Source organism: Mesocricetus auratus, unplaced genomic scaffold (genome assembly GCF_017639785.1).
Source record: "Mesocricetus auratus isolate SY011 unplaced genomic scaffold, BCM_Maur_2.0 Super-Scaffold_4256, whole genome shotgun sequence".
NCBI classification, from domain to species: Eukaryota; Metazoa; Chordata; class Mammalia; order Rodentia; family Cricetidae; genus Mesocricetus; species Mesocricetus auratus.
In genome coordinates, this window is record NW_024429182.1 from 98,941,847 (window position 1) to 98,961,170 (window position 19,324).

General features: G+C 49.3%; 1 protein-coding gene and 3 non-coding genes across 4 annotated transcripts; all 4 read left to right on the plus strand.

The window, feature by feature from the left end:
* The first annotated feature begins 14,080 nt into the window (after nt 1-14,080).
* Rps3 (ribosomal protein S3) lies at nt 14,081-18,951 on the plus strand. The gene is made up of 7 exons (XM_005073982.4): nt 14,081-14,221; nt 15,091-15,221; nt 15,566-15,659; nt 15,998-16,092; nt 17,809-17,996; nt 18,342-18,538; nt 18,880-18,951. Exons 1-6 carry the CDS (start codon nt 14,192-14,194, stop codon nt 18,533-18,535), a joined length of 732 nt encoding a protein of 243 aa, XP_005074039.1. The 5' UTR covers nt 14,081-14,191; the 3' UTR covers nt 18,536-18,538; nt 18,880-18,951.
* LOC121135580 lies at nt 14,864-15,008 on the plus strand. The gene has a single exon (XR_005872685.1). It is a non-coding gene; the product is annotated as a small nucleolar RNA SNORD15 (small nucleolar RNA).
* On the plus strand, nt 17,144-17,286 carry LOC121135651. Its single transcript, XR_005872753.1, has one exon. It is a non-coding gene; the product is annotated as a small nucleolar RNA SNORA48 (small nucleolar RNA).
* On the plus strand, nt 18,096-18,239 carry LOC121135579. The gene has a single exon (XR_005872683.1). It is a non-coding gene; the product is annotated as a small nucleolar RNA SNORD15 (small nucleolar RNA).
* Nucleotides 18,952-19,324: the final 373 nt, after the last annotated feature.

The following is a 19,324-nucleotide window of genomic DNA, read 5'->3' on the forward strand; positions in this document are numbered from 1 at the left end:
ACCTGCATCAGACTGCACCCTCCCCACACACACCTGCATCAGACTGCACCCTCTCCACACACACACCTGCATCAGACTGCACCCTCCCCGCCACACACCTGCATCAGACTGCACCCTCTCCACACACACACCTGCATCAGACTGCACCCTCCCCACACACACACCTGCATCAGACTGCACCCTCTCCCCCACACACACACCTGCATCAGACTGCACCCTCTCCACACACACACCTGCATCAGACTGCACCCTCCCCCCACACACACCTGATTCAGACTGCACCCTCCCCCAACACACACACCTGCATCAGACTGCACCCTCCCACCGACACACACCTGCATCAGACTGCACCCTCCGCCCCACAGACACACCTGCATCAGACTGCACCCTCCCCACACATACACACCTGCATCAGACTGCACCCTCCCCCCACACACCTGCATCAGACTGCACCCTCCCACCCACACACACCTGCATCAGACTGCACCCTCCCCCGCCACACACCTGCATCAAACCGCACCCTCCCCACACACACACCTGCATCAGACTGCACCATCCCCCCACACACACACCTGCATCAGACTGCACCCTCCCCACACACACACACCTGCATCAGACTGCACCCTCCCCCCACACACACCTGCATCAGACTGCACCCTCCCCCCACACACCTTTACCAGACTGCACCCTCCCACCCACACACACACCTGCATCAGACTGCACCCTCCCCCACACACACACCTGCATCAGACCGCACCCTCCCCACACACACACCTGCATCAGACTGCACCCTCTCCACACACACACACCTGCATCAGACTGCACCCTCCCCCCACACACACACCTGTATCAGACTGCACCCTCCCCCCACACACACACCTGCATCAGACTGCACCCTCCCCCCACACACAACCTGCATCAGACCGCACCCTCCCCCCACACACACCTGCCTCAGACTGCACCCTCCCCCCACACACACCTGCATCAGACTGCACCCTCCCCCACACACACCTGCATCAGACTGCACCCTCCCACCCACACACATCTTCATCAGACTGCACCCTCCCCGCCACACACCTGCATCAGACTGCACCCTCTCCACACACATACCTGCATCAGACTGCACCCTCCCCACACACACACCTGCATCAGACTGCACCCTCCCACCCACACACACCTGCATCAGACTGCACCCTCCCCACACACACCTGCATCAGACCGCACCCTCCCCCCACACACACCTGCCTCAGACTGCACCCTCCCCCCACACACACCTGCATCAGACTGCACCCTCCCCCCACACACACCTGCATCAGACTGCACCCTCCCACCCACACACATCTTCATCAGACTGCACCCTCCCCCGCCACACACCTGCATCAGACTGCACCCTCTCCACACACATACCTGCATCAGACTGCACCCTCCCCACACACACACCTGCATCAGACTGCACCCTCCCACCCACACACACCTGCATCAGACTGCACCCTCCCCCGCCACACACCTGCATCAAACCGCACCCTCCCCACACACACACACCTGCATCAGACTGCACCCTCCCCACACACACACCTGCATCAGACTGCACCCTCTCCCCTACACACACACCTGCATCAGACTGCACCCTCTCCACACACACACCTGCATCAGACTGCACCCTCCCCCCACACACACCTGATTCAGACTGCACCCTCCCCCAACACACACACCTGCATCAGACTGCACCCTCCCCACACACACACCTGCATCAGACTGCACCCTCCCACCCACACACATCTTCATCAGACTGCACCCTCCCCCGCCACACACCTGCATCAGACTGCACCCTCCCCACACACACACCTGCATCAGACTGCACCCTCCCACCCACACACACCTGCATCAGACTGCACCCTCCCCCGCCACACACCTGCATCAAACCGCACCCTCCCCACACACACACACCTGCATCAGACTGCACCCTCCCCACACACACACCTGCATCAGACTGCACCCTCTCCCCTACACACACACCTGCATCAGACTGCACCCTCTCCACACACACACCTGCATCAGACTGCACCCTCCCCCCCACACACACCTGATTCAGACTGCACCCTCCCCCAACACACACACCTGCATCAGACTGCACCCTCCCCACACACACACCTGCATCAGACTGCACCCTCCCACCCACACACATCTTCATCAGACTGCACCCTCCCCCACCACACACCTGCATCAGACTGCACCCTCTCCACACACATACCTGCATCAGACTGCACCCTCCCCACACACACACCTGCATCAGACTGCACCCTCCCACCCACACACACCTGCATCAGACTGCACCCTCCCCACACACACCTGCATCAGACTGCACCCTCTCCACACACACACCTGCATCAGACTGCACCCTCCCCCGCCACACACCTGCATCAGACTGCACCCTCTCCACACACACACCTGCATCAGACTGCACCCTCCCCACACACACACCTGCATCAGACTGCACCCTCTCCCCCACACACACACCTGCATCAGACTGCACCCTCTCCACACACACACCTGCATCAGACTGCACCCTCCCCCCACACACACCTGATTCAGACTGCACCCTCCCCCCAACACACACACCTGCATCAGACTGCACCCTCCCACCGACACACACCTGCATCAGACTGCACCCTCCGCCCCACAGACACACCTGCATCAGACTGCACCCTCCCCACACATACACACCTGCATCAGACTGCACCCTCCCCCCACACACCTGTATCAGACTGCACCCTCCCACCCACACACACCTGCATCAGACTGCACCCTCCCACCCACACACACCTGCATCAGACTGCACCCTCCCCACACACACACCTGCATCAGACTGCACCCTCTCCACACACACACCTGCATCAGATGCACCCTCCCCCACACACACACCTGCATCAGACTGCACCCTCTCCCACACACATACCTGCATCAGACTGCACCCTCCCCCCCACACACCTGCATCAGACTGCACCCTCCCCCCACACACACACCTGCATCAGACTGCACCCTCCCCCCACACACCTGTATCAGACTGCACCCTCCCACCCACACACACACCTGCATCAGACTGCACCCTCCCCACACACACACACCTGCATCAGACTGCACCCTCCCCACACACACACCTGCATCAGACTGCACCCTCCCCCCCACACCTGCATCAGACTGCACCTCTCCACACACACCTGCATCAGACTGCACCCTCCCCCCACACACACCTGCATCAGACTGCACCCTCCCCCCACACACACCTGCATCAGACTGCACCCTCTCCCCACACACCTTTACCAGACTGCACCCTCCCACCCACACACACACCTGCATCAGACTGCACCCTCCCCACACACACATACCTGCATCAGACTGCACCCTCCCCACACACACACCTGCATCAGACTGCACCCTCCCCCACACACACACACCTGCATCAGACTGCACCCTCCCCCCACACACCTGCATCAGACTGCACCCTCCCCCCACACACACCTGCATCAGACCGCACCCTCCCCCCCACACACCTGCATCAGACTGCACCCTCCCCACACACACACCTGCATCAGACTGCACCCTCCCCCCACACACCTGCATCAGACTGCACCCTCCCCACACACACACCTGTATCAGACTGCACCCTCCCCCCACACACACCTGTATCAGACTGCACCCTCCCCCCCACACATACCTGCATCAGACTGCACCCTCTCCACACACACACCGGCATCAGACTACACCCTCCCCACACCCACACACCTGCATCAGACTGCACCCTCTCCACACACATACCTGCATCAGACTGCACCCTCCCCACACACACACCTGCATCAGACTGCACCTTCCCCACACACACACACACCTGCATCAGACTGCACCCTCTGCACACACACACACCTGCATCAGACTGCACCCTCCCCCCACACACATACCTGTATCAGACTGCAACCTCCCACCCACACACACACACACCTGCATCAGACTGCACCCTCCCCCCACACACTCACCTGTATCAGACTGTACCCTCCCCCCACACACTCACCTGCATCAGACTGCACCCTCTCCACACACACACACCTGCATCAGACTGCACCCTCCCCCCCCACACCTGCATCAGACTGCACCCTCCCCACACACACACCTGCATCAGACTTCACCCTTCCCACACACACACCTGCATCAGACTGCACCCTTCCCCCACACTCAGAACAGTCAAATTCAGTTGCTTCTCCCCTTAATGATCATCAATCTTAGATTCTACTTAATCACACTCCAGCTTTTTCTTAGGTATAAAGAATCCAGTCTGCTCTGAACTGTTTGGGGTGTGTCTTAGAGTTTTTTTTTTGTTTTGTTTTTTTGTTTTGTTTTGGTTTGGTTTGGTTTGGTTTTTCGAGGCAGGGTTTCTCTGTATTGTTTTGGAGCCTGTCCTGGAACTGTGTCTTAGAGTTTCTATGAAGCACCATATCCTAAAGTAACTTGGGGAGGAAAGAGTTTATTTCCTTTACAGTTCTAGGTAGCAGTCCATTGCTGAGGGAAGTCAGAGCAGGAGCCTGGACTCAGGAGCTGATGCAGAGACCATGGAGGAGTGCTGCTTACTGGCTTGCTCCTCATGGCTTGCTGTGTCTGCTCTCTGATAGCACTGAGGACCACCAGCCCAGAATCAGGCACCACCCACAATGAACCCTGACATATCAATCACTAAGTCCTACAGGCTTACCTGCAGCCTGATCTTCTACAGGCATTTTCTCAACTGTGACTCCCTCATCTCTGATGACCAGAGCTGTGCCAAGTTGACACAAAATTAGCCAGCGCAGGGTGCATGCCCAATAGGCAATCTGTGTCTTCTAAGTGAACATTTAGGAAGCCTCCCCTATAACCATCTTGTGCCTGTGAACCACTGGACATACATATGATTAAAATCAGGAGCATTGTGGGACGAGAAAAGCACAGCAATCAAAGGCTTGTGTAATCCAACCTTGTCAATCAAACAGAGAATCACTGAGACCATCCTAACTTCTAGTCCCCAGTTACCAAACTCCTCTTCTTTTAGATCACATAAGTAGAAGCCCCAGACAATACTGGGGGGGTCCTTCAGGACTTTCATTCATGTGTCAAAGGTCCCTCTTGGCCCTGTATCTGACATGTTCTACCACTCTACTTTGAGTGAAGTTTCCTTGTCACTTTTACAAACCTGCATGAACTTTCATCGAGGTTTTGAATAAAAGTCCAAGAACCTGTTAGCACCACCAAGACTTGGACTACAGGTAACACTGGTTGAAAGAGGCTCACCCTAACCCAAACCCCTGATGCTTAAAGTAAGCCAAGCTGTTTGTCCACATTAAGAAGTGGATAATCTGTACCATCTAACAAGGACATTCTGCGTGCTTGATGGAATGTCAAGAGCTTTTCAGATATGACAATGTGGCCCGAGCAGAGCGGTCCCACAGGGCTTGTGTTAATTTCCTGGTTTTGAAGAAGAGGAGGCCTGGGCAGATTGCAAGGCTTATTAGTGGTAGCACTGGGGTGTGCAACAGATGGAGCTTCTTGCCAGAGTGCTCCATTCTCCTTCATAGACACCAGCCTTCCTCGGTACCCGTGCCTTGATATTTCCAGGCATTTGACATCACAGGGACAGTCTACTCCTCATAGTGGATATCCATACATAGGGAAACATCTGGAAACCCCTGCCTCTAAAATTTACACTAACCATCCAGTGTCATTTTTCCCCCTGGGACATTGTTATACCTTCTCTAGCTTTTTCTTTATTTAAAAAAAAAAAAAGAATGTGTGTGCTTCCTTGTCTGTATGGGCACCACACGTGTGCAAGTGTCTGTGGAGGCCAGAAGATGGCATATAAGAGGTTGAGTGGTCATCCTGGTCTACAAGAGCTAGTTCTGGGACAACCTTCAAAGCCACAGAGAAATACTGAATCCAAAAACAAAAAAACAAAAATAGTCTGAGTGGCTTGACATAGGTGCTGGAAACTGAACTCTGGTTCTCTGCAAGAGCAGCAAGTGCTCTTAACCACCGAGCTGTGTCCCCAGCCTCTATCCTTCTTACGAGCATATATTATTGTTTTGAATCAAAGAACGAAAGCTGTTTCCACTGCATGGAATGCCTTTTTACTCTCCTTTTCCTGCTCACTCCACCCATGATTCCTGGCCGTGTTCCTGTATGTGTTTCCTCTGAGCTTCAACTGAAAGACTTGATCCTGTGACAATTTTCCAAAGCGTTTTGTGTGTGTGTGTGTGTGTGTATGTGTGTGTGTGTGTGTGTGTGTGTGTGTGTGTGTGTGTACACATGAGTGTAAGTACCCTCTGAGGCCAGAAGAGGCCATTGGGTCCCTTCAAGCTGGAGTTATAGGCAGTTTGCGAGCCACCTGATATGGTTGCTGGGGAATGAATCCAAGTCCTCTGCAAAAGCAGTATAGATTTTTTTTTTGGTAGACAGGAGGTTTCTCTGTATTGTTTTGGAGGCTGTCCTGGAACTAGCTCTTGTAGACCAGGCTGGCTTCGAACTCGAGCTCACAGAGATCCACCTGCCTCTGCCTCCTGAGTGCTGGAATTAAAGGCATGCGCCACCAACGCCTGGCCTAAAAGCAGTATAAATTCTTAGCTTCTGAGGGTGAACTGCTGAACTGTCTTCTCCAGCCTCTGTAGCAGCTTCTTAGATGCACCCTTAGAATCATGTTGTCTCTGTAGTGTCACTTGAGAGGATTACTCTTGTGCTCAAACTCTGAACCCCCCCCCACCAAATCACCAAGAGACCCCATCCAATGCAAAAGCAAAGATTCTTTAATGTTATGAGTTAACTCGGGTTCCCCTGTTCATCTGACCCAGCGGGTGAGGCAGGAGGACCTCGGGCAGCAGTGGGTCAGGACATATATTGGGGTAGAGCAAGGGGAGTCCGCTAGTTGCATAGCTACAGTCTCAGAATTGGCACACCTCCAGGCTTGGGCAACCTGTCTTGTGTTGATTGGTCAGCTGCAGCGGCACAAGGTTGCTATGCCTAGAAGCCCTCCCAGGTGGTTGCTATGCTTTGCATTCCACTGTTATAGGTAAAGCACATCCAGAGCCCACCAGCTAGCTTCTGATTGGTTCCTTGTCACATGGAGGGTTTCTGGCTTCCTAGTGTTTAGGGCAAGGTCGGGAGCTCAGCACGTGCTGCTGAGTCAGGGGCCTACATCTTGCTGGGTCTTTTCTGCAGCCTGTCATGGCAAGCAAGGCAGGGGGCTGGGTAGGGTCTGGGCCCTTCACACACCACATTTACTTACCTGTCTCCCCAGCTCCAGCTCCTGGGAGACAGAGACTGAGTCAGCTTAACCAGTGACCCTAGTACCTACCTCAAATAGGGATAACAATTCCAAATAATGCTTTCAACTATAACTATAAACTATATCCACGTGCTGAGCATTTTGCTTGTGTTGATTCATGTAATCTCACAATGATACCATGATCTGACTTACCAGTATTTTCATCTGATTTTAGGGGCGAGGAGATGGAGGCAGAGATAACTGATATCACAGAACTGTAGTAAGAAGTGAGTATAGCCGGGCGTTGGTGGCGCACGCCTTTAATCCCAGCACTCAGGAGGCAGAGGCAGGCAGATCTCTGTAAGTTCGAGGCCAGCCTGGTGTACAAAGTGAGTTCCAGGACAGCCTCCAAAGCTACAGAGAAACCCTGTCTCAAAAAAACCAAAAAAAAAAAAAAAAAAAAAAAAAAAGAAGTGAGTATAGGCTGCCTACATCAAGCCTGTAACTTTGAGCACCAAATACATGCTTACTAGGATTTGGGTAAGTGAAAGAGGCTAGAATTTCTCCAACATCCTTCCCAAAAGAAATATTTATATTAAACATCTTGAAAATTTCATACAATATATATTGGTCATATCACCCTGTCCCACAATACCCAACTTTGTGTTCTCTCTCTCTCTCTCTCTCTCTCTCTCTCTCTCTCTCTCTCTCTCTCTCTCTCTCTCTCTCTCTCTCTCTCTCTCTCTCTTTCTCTCTCTCTCTCAGACCCATCCAATCTGTGCTGCTCAAATTCTCTTGGCTGTAGGCCTGCCCTGCTCATGACTCACCTACCAGTGGTCTTTACTCTTAAGAAAGCAGACTTCATGCTGGTGGGGATCTTGCTGGTTTGAGTTGTGCAGATCTCCAGCATGTGACCGCCCTGTGTGTATGTGCAGCCGCCCTGCTGTGCCTGGGAAACACTGTTTCCTGTGGTCATCCATCACCGACAGTTTTTTTGGTTTGATTTGTTTTGGTTTTGTTTTTTGGAGACAGGGTTTCTCTGTGTAGCTTTGTAGACCAGGCTAGCCTCAAACTCACAGAGATCCGCCTTGCTTCTGCTGGGATTAAAGGTGTGTGCCATCACTGCCTGGCTTCACCTCCAGTCTTACAGTTATGCCCTCCCCCCATCTTCTACAATATCTATCTATCTATCTATCTATCTATCTATCTATCTATCTATAGGTGAGGTTTCGCTGAATTGAGGCTGTCCTTAAACTCACCACATAGACCAGAATGACCTAGGTCTGAGCTCCTGACCCTCCCATATCCACCCCTAGAGTGCTGGGATTACAGACATGTACCGCCCAGCCCTTAGGAAGGCATTCTAGATGGCCCTAGGCAAGGTTAAAACATATACTCATTAAACTAAATCCATTCAAATCCAAGGATTTAAATTCACCGTGAGCCCTGGCTTCCTGCCAGTTTGCTCCTGGAAAACTGAACAAGACCAAGGGGCTGCCATTGCTGGATCCACCTTTATTCATTCACTGGGCCAGCCAAGCTTCAGTTCACAAAAGAGGAGAGGTGTGGGTGTGGGGAACCGGCCTGGATTCCCCTTAGTCAGCTTCCTTGGTTCTTCTATAGCTGATTGTCTAGATCAAGGTGAGATTCCAGGAATTCAACTGAGTGAAAAACTCAGTTTCCCATATTACATAAACAAGATATATATCTATATATCTTAATGTAGCCCTAGTAATCCTAGAACTCACTCTGTAGACTAGGCTGGCCTCTCCCTCCTGAGCGCTGAGATTAAAGGTGTATACCACCACCACCCAGCCAAGATTGATATATATATATATATATATATATATATATATATATATATGTATATATGTATGTTTTTTGGAAAGCAGGGGTTCTCAACATGACTATGTTGGTGGCGGGGGGACAAAGCCTCTGTTTTTTTAAAGATTTATTTATTTATTATGAATACAACAGCCTGCCTCCATGTCTGTCTGCAAGCCAGAAGAGGACACCAGATCTCATTATAGATGGCTTTGAGCCACCATGTGGTTGCTGGGAATTGAACTCAGGACCTTTGGAAGAGCAGTGCTCTTAATCTCTGAGCCATCTCTCCAGCCCCAAGATTGATATTTTTAACTTTATTATTATTGTTGGCTGTTGGTGGTGGTGCTATTTGCCACGCCTGACTGAAAACAATTTTGTTGAGTCAACTCTTTTCTCCCACCTTTATGTAGGTTCTGGGGATTGAACTCAGGTTGTAAGGAATGGTCTTCAAGTGCCTTTATTAGCTGAGCCATCTTGCCAACCCCACAGAATTAGTTTTTGATGCTCTTGATAGCCAGGCTTGGAGGTGCTTGCCAATAATTTCAGCGCTGGAGAGATGGAGGTAAAAGGAACACAAGAAAGAAAAATGATGCATTTGTTTTGTTGGGCCAGAAGGCATGTAAGGGTTAGAATTTGTGGAAACTCTCCAGGAACCCTTCGAAAAGGCAGCACCAACTTACACCTCACTGACAGTGGGCGGGTGCTCTTGTCCTTACCCCTTCTCACCCTGTTATTTTTTCCATAACAGACTCAAAAATATTTGTCTTTTAGCAATGATACAAACCAGTAAGCAGTGTCTTTTCAATTGTATTCCATGGTGTTCTTTTATTCATGTGCAGAGACTCAACTTGAGTCTCCGAGTGAGTCACTGATCAATTTTAATGTAGTCAATGAGAATGTATGACATCATAGTGTCTGGTTGTGGGCAGTAAGTGCTTTCGGGGGACAGATGATCCCTCTGTGAATCAGGTCTTCCTCCAGGTTAGGCAAGCACCCCTGGTTCTTTGGTTGAGCCTCAGATAAAACAGTTTGCTAATTCATGAGTCTTGCAGAGAGCAGGTGGGGGCAAAATATATTTGAACACTTTGCACTGCTTTGGTTACCCTCATGAAAGCCACAGAGGTACAGTGAGGGCACACAGAATGCTATGGAAACAGCCAGAAGAGGCACAACAAATGTGAACCAGAACAAAGAGTACAGGGGGTGGGGGTGGGGTTGATTGAGTACAAAGAGGAGTTTCTTTTTCTTTATTATTTATATTTATTCTTCCCTCCCTCCTCTCCTCCCAGTTCCTTCCTTCCACCTCCCCTCTCTCTGTCTGCCCCTCCACTTCCCTTCAGAAAAGGGCAGGCCTCCCAGGGATATCTACCAAATATAGCACTTCAGGTTAGAACAAGACCAGGCACATACCCTTATACATGAGGTGACCCAGCCTAGCACTGTTAGGAGTCCCTCAAGAACACCAAGCTGCACAACCATAACAGATACGCAGAGGACCCAGGTCAGGCCTATGGTTGTTGGTTCAGTCTTTGTGAGTCCCTATGAGCCTTGGTTAGTTGATTCTGTGAGTTTTCTTATGGTGTCCTTGACCCCTCTGGCTCCTACAGTCCTTCCTTCCACTCTTCTTTAGGAAGTTTCTTTATTATACTGGGAGCGGAGAGTGAGAATGCAGGATTACAGTTTGGAAACAGTTTTTGCCTGGATCATCTATTTGGGAATGGGACAAGGGACAAAGAAAGATGTTGACTGCTAAGAGCAAGGAGTGAATATTGGGGCTCAAGTTTCTTCTCTCTCTCTCTGTCTCTCTCTCTCTCTCTCTCTCTCTCTGTCTCTCTCTCTCTCTCTCTGTGTGTGTGTGTGTGTGTGTGTGTGTGTGTGTGTGTGTGTTTTGTTTTTTGAGACAGGGCTTCACTATGTAGCTCTGACTGTCCTAGAATTCACTATGAAGACCAGGATGGCCTCGAACTCACAGAGATCCACCTGCCTCTGCCTCCCGAGTGCTGGGATTAAAGGCGTGTGCCATCAACGCCCAGCTCTTTCTCTTATTTTATTTTATTTTATTTTATTTTATGGCACAGTCTCATATGGCCCTGCCTGACTTTGAGTTCAATATGTAGCCAAGGATGACCTTGAACTTGGATCTTCCTGGCTTCACCTCCCAAGTGTTGAACTGCTTTGAGAATCTTTCTGGAATAAGCACTCTGACACCAATGAGAGTGGAAGAGAGGGGCACCAGGTTGACCAAAGCCAGGACAGGATCTGAAAGGCTTTGATCCTGGCCCAGTTTGCACTCTCATTTTATAACACAAGATGGGGTGGGCAAGCAACATGGCAGTCAACAGGCTGTTAAGGGCAATGACCCATTGACCCATTGTTTCAGCTATTTTGGGGAGGTGGGGGTTCGAGACAGGGTTTCTCTGTGTAGCAAGTCTGGCTGTTCTGGAACTCACTTTGTAGACCAGGCTGGCCTTGAACTCAGAGATCCTATTGCCTCAGTCTCCCAAGTTCTGGGATTAAAGGCGTGCACCACCACTGCCTGGCTTGTTTCATCTGTTCAGGTCATTCTCTGTAGGCATTACAAGCAGTGCTTCAAGTAAATCACTAAATAAATCAATAAACCAATATCTAATAGTTGGTCTTTTCTACTTGATTCTACTTCAGGATTACAGACATGAACCACCTGGCACAGTTCAGATGTTCAATTTTTTTTCCCTTTGCATTTTTTTTTTTGAGACAGGGTTTCTCTGAGCAGCCTTGGCTGTCCCAGACCTTGTTCTGTAGACCAGGCTGGTCTCAGACTCAGAGAGCTCCATCTGCCTCTTTGATTATAGGTTTGTGCCACCACTGCCTGGCAGAATATTCTTTATTTTGGTGGGGGGAATTCGAGACAGAGTTTCTCTGTATTGCTTTGGAACTCACTCTGTAGACCGGACTGGCCTCAAACTCAGAGATCCACCTGCCTCTGTCTCCGGAGTGCTGGGATTAAAGGCGTGCGCCACCAATGCCCGGCCCAGAATATTCTTTTTTATAAAGATTTTTGTTGATTTTTTTTCTGGTGGCATCACCTTGAAGTGAGGAGCTCTCATCCAAGCCTGGGCTCTAAAGGTCAAAGACCTGCAAGGAGACAGTCACAACAAGATAGTCATAGCTCTGAGGCACTGCAACCAGGAAATTACTTCATCAGATGATAGACCAGCCTGATTCCATTTTAAGATGAGAAGCCATCTTGTTACAAATGTCAGAAGAAGCTCATTCCTGTTTTCTGTAAAACTGGTGTTTGACCATGTCTTGACCCATTTTCTGGAATTTGACATGTTCCACACCTTATACCCTGACCTCCACCCTGACAAGATGTTCTGTCAAGGTCCTACATACCCAAAATGCCTCTGCAAATCCCCAATCCTTGAAATTTTTGAGCTATATAAATTCCACTTTCTTCTATATCCAATGCTGTTTTCTCAGACTCCACTTTAGAGAGACAGCCCTGGTTGACAGAAAGTAAAGCTTCCTTAATCTAAAACAATTTGGGTAATGGGTTTTACTTTTATTTGGTGAGATTAGCACAGGGTGAATTGGAGCCCCCCTGGAGATGACCAAGCCATGAACTCTGTAGTACAAGTTACTGAAGCAGGATTTGCTTCTGGACAAGGAGTGATTGCTGGTGTGGACATTGGAGTCCCTGAGGAGCGGGGTCCTGTAGCCCAAACTTATACTTTCTGACAGTCTGTCCTCAAAGCCCTGCTGGTTTGTTACGTTGTCAGGGCCCTGCTGGTAGCCCACCCCACTGTGAATTCAAAAAATTCAGAGATCCTGGTGCAGGTGTTTGATACCAGAAACGCTACATCTTTGGGATCACGATTTATCTTTGTAATAAATATCATAGGATTGTAATGTTATAACAATGAATTGTATGTGTGCGTATGTGGTGTGTGTGTGTGTTGTGCTTGTTTATATGTGTATGCTCTATTTACATCCAGGCCCACCCCTTTTTGACAGTCTCTCTCACTCTGTAACCCAGGCTGTTCTTCAACAGGTAATCCTCCTGCTTCAATATCCCAAGTGCTGAGATGTAAAACTCCATGCCTGGCTGGAAAAAAATCACTTAAAAAAGAATTTGAACACTTGAGCCCATGCCCTGACTTTTGTTACAAATCTGAATGGACTTTATGTAGTTGAGGTACTGGTAAATAAATAATAATATAGTCCTAGGCATAGTGGTATACTACTACCACCACTACTTGGGAGGTGGAGGCAGGAGAATCATTCAATGTCATTCTCAGCTGCAGATGAAATAGTCTCAAAAAAAGAAAAAAGAAGAAGACAGAACAGACCCTAGAACGAATGATTCTAGAATCTATTATTTTTAGAACAGAGAATATGAATTTTCAGATTAGCCATCAGGTGGCTAAGTCCACTTGTCTTAAATGATACTTATTGATTGCGCGCACTTGGGGGTTGAGGGGAGAATGCATGGAAAGATCCTAGGACAACTTTGCTAACTTAGTTCTGTCCTTTGACCTCTGTGTGCGGGTATCAAAATCAAACACTTTTACCTACTGAGTCACCTGGACTCAGTGAATTTCAATGAAAAGTTTTCATTAGTGTGGTCCCGAAGGTGTAAGCAATAGGGATCCATCTGGGTAAACTCTGTTAGCGTGTGCTTATGTCTGTGGTTTGCATCTCTTTCCTCTTGGTTGCTCTGTTCAAAGTTTTTATTTATTTTTGAGTCGGGGGCTCATGTAGACCAATCTGGTTTCGAACTCCCTCCCTATGTAGGCGAGAATGACCTCGAATGACCTCCAGCCTCCACCTCTCTAAAGCTGGAATCAGGCGTGCTTCACCACGGTGGGGTACATTGATTGTTTTTCAGACCAGAATTAGATTTGCACTTCCTGTTCCGCCTACACTGCGGGTTGCTAGGTTACACTTCTTTTTTTCTCTTTTCGCCTTTATAAACGTAAAACTTCATTTCCCATGAACACTTGCAAGTGTCGCCGTTGCGCGACGTTGCGTCGTCGCTCCGCGCCCTTTATACACACTTCCGCCCGCTAGCCACTTCCTTTCCTTTCGGTGGCGCGCGGCGGCAAGATGGCGGTGCAGATTTCCAAGAAGAGGAAGGTAAGCATCTGGGCCCGGCCCGGGGACTCGCGGCGCGTTTTAAAGCTGCCAGTGAGGCCCGCGACTCCGTGTCCGACCCCGGGCAGCGGCTGCCGCCGCCTGGCGTTTCCGCGGGGGCGCGGATGGACGTGGATTGTGTGCTGGGCCGGCTCCCGGCTAGCTCAGTGTGCCTGGGGAAGGGAGGGACAGACGCCTCAGGTCTGGGCCGAGGTGAGCACCGGGAGCCTTCAGGCCTTTACTAGACGCCTTTGAGAGTCCCTCGGTCGCCAGGATTAGTAACCCCATGGCGTAGCTTGAGAGCGTGAGCTAATCCGGCGTCTTTGGTAAGTGGAGTTTAGCAGCGCGTCCTCATCCGCACTGCAAGCCGCCTCCGTTGAAAGGCTGCGGACTTTGGCGTGCTCCCTCTGGGGACCTGCGGCGAAGGCGTCCCGGGCTTTTGTCGTGTGAAGATGATCAGGTTTGGAGATAGATGGCCTGCCTCTGCTCACGCACGTGCATCATACAGCAGTTTCCACAGTGCTGTTTGAGCTAGGGTTTGACCTCTTTCTCCACGTCCACGTTACACACGGTGTCCCTGCTGCGCTGTGTGAACGCTTGAGAGTAGATTTTTGTTTGGTGTGTGTAAATGGTTTAATTAAGACCCTTCGATGAAGAGGTGATGACGAGTCTGACGGAGGTGTTGTCTTTGTCCGGGGGGCCTCACTGTGCTATGTTCTGTGGCACAGCTGAAAGCACTGTGGTCAAAGAAACTTCCTAAAGATGACCTAGAGGCATTTGTCTGAGAAGGGTTGCTGCATTCCCGAAGGGCCATTGGGGTAGCACTGGGTAAGCCTCCGCCTATCTTGACTCTGAACTTGCTTTTGGTGTAGTTTGTGGCCGATGGCATCTTCAAAGCTGAACTGAATGAGTTTCTCACTCGGGAGCTGGCTGAAGACGGCTACTCTGGAGTTGAAGTCCGAGTTACACCAACCAGAACAGAAATCATCATTTTAGCCACCAGGTAAAAATTTTGTTGACTACTACCTGTAATCACTGTATTCTGAGGTGCTATGTAAATTTGGGACAACCAACCAGTGAACCTGGTCTTGGTGAGTGGAGTTGCTTTTTTTAACATTTGTTTCTTGGTAAGAGGGCAGCAGATCTCATTACAGATGGTTGTGAGCCACCATGTGCTGGGAATCGAACTCAGGACCTCTGGAAGAACAGGTCTTAACCTCTGAGCCATCACTCCAGCAGCCCCTGGAGTTGCTTTTCCAATAAAGACTTTACCTTAAAGTGTGTTCTTGCTATGTAATATATGACACATGAGGCGTTGGGAATAAATTAGAACTTTTCCCTCTGCAGAACACAGAATGTTCTTGGTGAGAAGGGTCGTCGGATCAGAGAGTTGACTGCTGTCGTTCAGAAGAGGTTCGGCTTCCCTGAGGGCAGTGTAGAGGTGAGTATCCCTGGCTTATACCAGGGTGTGTAGAATGGATTTAGATGTTGCTTTCGTAGAATGGTGATTCTGGAAACCTTTGACGTAGCCGGTGGATGGATGCTTTGTCAGTGTTCTTATAAGCAATAGTGATTTATTCTGGCACCCAGACGGCAGAGCTAATGATCTCAGTTTGCGGGTGGCCTTCCATATAGAAGTGACACATAAGGTGAATTGGATGTCCCGTCCCTCCCTGGTGTGGCTGTGGAGAACCAGAAAAGGGCAATGGGGCATGCTCTTAAGGGACATTACAATGACTTAATTAAATAAACGTGTCCCTTGCTTCCTTTTTTTTAAAGCTTTATGCAGAAAAGGTGGCCACGAGAGGTCTGTGTGCCATCGCTCAGGCAGAGTCTCTGCGTTACAAGCTCCTAGGAGGACTTGCTGTGCGAAGGTGAGTATCCTGAGACTTGATGGTCATGCCCTTCTGTGGAACAGTGTGTGCCTGACATTTTGTTAGCAGAGAGCTCTTCAGTGACCGGACCATCTGGTCTCTGCTGGTGTAACCATAAGGTACCCCATGGCCCTCCTGAACTGTTAAGCTAACAAGACCTAGTGGAGATTCTGTTGTGGGTGACCACTTAGAAGACCCAGAGGTTGAGGATTGGTCAGTGCTGTGATGGGAATGTTTGGGTACATTAAGAATAGAACAGGGAGGGGACATCTGTTGCTGGCCCTGTGTGAGATATCGTGGTTAGTAGATAACTGCTTTAGTGCTTCTGGGATAGTACACATTTCAAAACAAGTTACATCTTATTACCTTTGTGGGGACTATAAAAGATGACTTCTGAAGGGAAAGAGCTCAAAATCCAGACATAAATCACTGTAGATTGTCAGATGTGGTATTGCCCACCCTTAATCACAGCACTGGGAAGGTGAAGAATCAGGAATCTAAAGCCAGTCTTGGCTGCACATTAACAGACTGGCCTGGAGGGAGGCCAATTCCTGTTACGTTTGGGCTGGGACCCTGTCTGGGCTGGTCTGACTGTTTAAAGAGAAATCGTATTTCCAACTTGCTTTAGTTATGAGAATGAGTTAGAATGTCAAAAGGCCGAGTTTTTGTTTTTGAGAGACAGGGTCTCATTGTAGCCCCAGCTGACCTCCAATTTGGAGATGATCCACAAAGATTAAAGGCCTGTACCACATCGCCTGGCTTACAGGCTTTTGTTTTGGTGGTGGGGACGGGGACATGGGATGGGACACGTTTTCTCTGTATGACTGTTTTGGAATTCAGATTTGCCTTCTGCCTCCGTAGTGCTGAGATTAAAGGTGTGTGCCACCACGCCCAGTCTTTTTGTTGTTTTTAATCTTTAAGGTTTGTCTGGTGCCCTGGTAGTCAAGTATGTTAGCTGGTGGAGATAAACGCTGGACATGGAATAGCGTGACTAGGTGCTTAGGGGCTCTGTGCTTCCACCTGGCAATGCTTTTCAGAATAACCCGTACCTAACCCCTGGCAATGGGCAGAGAGACACCTTGTGGTGGTGTTGTTCTTATATCAGCCAGGGGCAGAGCAGATGGCAGTCCTTTGTTCATCCTAGCTTGATGCCTGACTTGGTGGCCAAAGCTGTTTCATGCCTAGGGCACATTTAAAAAGTTACCTGTTCCTGTGTGTGGTGGTGTACAACTTCAGCACTTCAAGGCAGGGGCTGGTGGGTTTCTGCAAATGTCAAGCTAGTTAGGACTATTTAGTGAAACCTCGTCTTTAGAAATATCTTTTGTAACAGACAGCACAAAAGATGCATGTAAAGGAAGGAGACGTGACACCATAGCTGTCCTGGTTTCTCTACCCTCAACACATGTGTACATACTAAGATAGCAATAAGAGATGTGAAAAAATACCTAACCCTGAGGTTGGCCAGTCCTGGTAATGGTAGTTCCTGGACATGAGGGTGTAAACGATACTCATCCTTCAGGGTGATTCTAACATACAGACCAGGGTGGGAAAGCATCTGGACAGTGAATTGCTGTTGTGGCTGAACTCTGGTGTTTCCCCCAAGCTACTATTCCAGAGTTGCTAAAGGAGAATCAAAGTCTTTTGTTTTTTAAGCTTTGTGGGAGGGACATGCAGATTGTGTGTTTGGCAATAACTGATGAATTTCTTCTTCCAAAGGGCCTGCTATGGTGTGCTTCGGTTTATTATGGAGAGTGGGGCCAAAGGCTGTGAGGTCGTGGTGTCTGGGAAGCTCCGAGGACAGAGAGCCAAGTCCATGAAGTTTGTGGATGGGCTGATGATCCACAGTGGAGACCCTGTTAACTACTATGTTGACACTGCCGTGCGTCACGTACTCCTCAGACAGGGTGAGCAGAACTTGTGTTTGTGGTCTACTGTGGAAGGAGCTGTTACAGGGTCTGTGAAAAATTGCATTGAGATAGTCAAATCTGTTGCTTGTCCTTGCCCTTCAGTGATGATACGATGACGAGTCAGAAAGGTCACGCCTTGCTCTTGGTCCTCGTCAGTGCCATGTTCTGTGGTGCTGCACATGGTTCCTTTGGCAAAAGTGTCCTGTTCATTGATTGATTAGAGGCATTTGTCTGAGAAGGGCTGGGTTGCAGTGCTTTTGAGTAGGTACTGCCTTCTTGCTTTGCTATTGTGTGATGGGAGCTGATAAAACCCAGCTCAGTTCTAGCCCTGTTGTCTTTTAGGTGTGCTGGGCATCAAAGTGAAAATCATGCTGCCCTGGGACCCAAGTGGTAAGATCGGACCCAAGAAGCCTCTGCCTGATCATGTGAGCATTGTGGAACCTAAAGATGAAATCTTGCCCACCACCCCCATCTCAGAGCAGAAGGGTGGGAAGCCAGAGCCACCTGCCATGCCTCAGCCAGTGCCTACAGCATAACAGGTATTGTCTGTGGCAACCTTCCTGGACCAAATAGACCTGTGATTGGTTTGTTTGTGTTTTTTACTGCTAATTCTGATGTTGCACTGTATTTGTTTCTTAATGTGGGAGGATACCAGTTGGGAGTGTGGTGCCCCGCCCAGCAGATCTTTCAGAATGGGTGTTTTCCTTCACTGCCCTTGATCAAGAGTATCCACCCTTTAGCATGCAGCCTTGTCAAGGTTTTAGTAACAAGCTTTGTGTGGGGATGTGTTTAAGGCAAACCCTGCATGGGAGTGTATACCCCTGTAATGAATGGAAGCACTCACATGAGTTTTTTCTTACATTGTTTTATTTGGTTTCAGGAACTTGGCAGCTACATCTGGAGGCTGGATGTTGTCCTGTACAGACACTTAATAAAATCTTGCACAAAGACATAAGGCCTGACTGGATCGTGACTGAGTTATGCTTATCCTGTTGGTTTAAGCTTGGAGGGCTTGAGCAGAGCTAACACAGTTCAGGGTTAGAACAGTTTGGTTTTGCTGTTGTTCTTGATGAGACCCAGGTCCTTGCACATAAGTGAAATAATGTCCCCAGCCTGGAGGGCTATGTGTGATAATTTCCCCCTGGCATGTAAGATCCTTTCTATGAGTCTGACACTGTGTAGATGCCATTGAACCTAAAGCTCAGAAATTTGAAATGTAAGGCTGTTATTACAGCCCACGTTTCTTAGTCTTAGACTTTACCCATGTTTTGGGAAATACAGTAAATTCAGAAATTACTGATAACTTAATTGTTATAATTAATGTC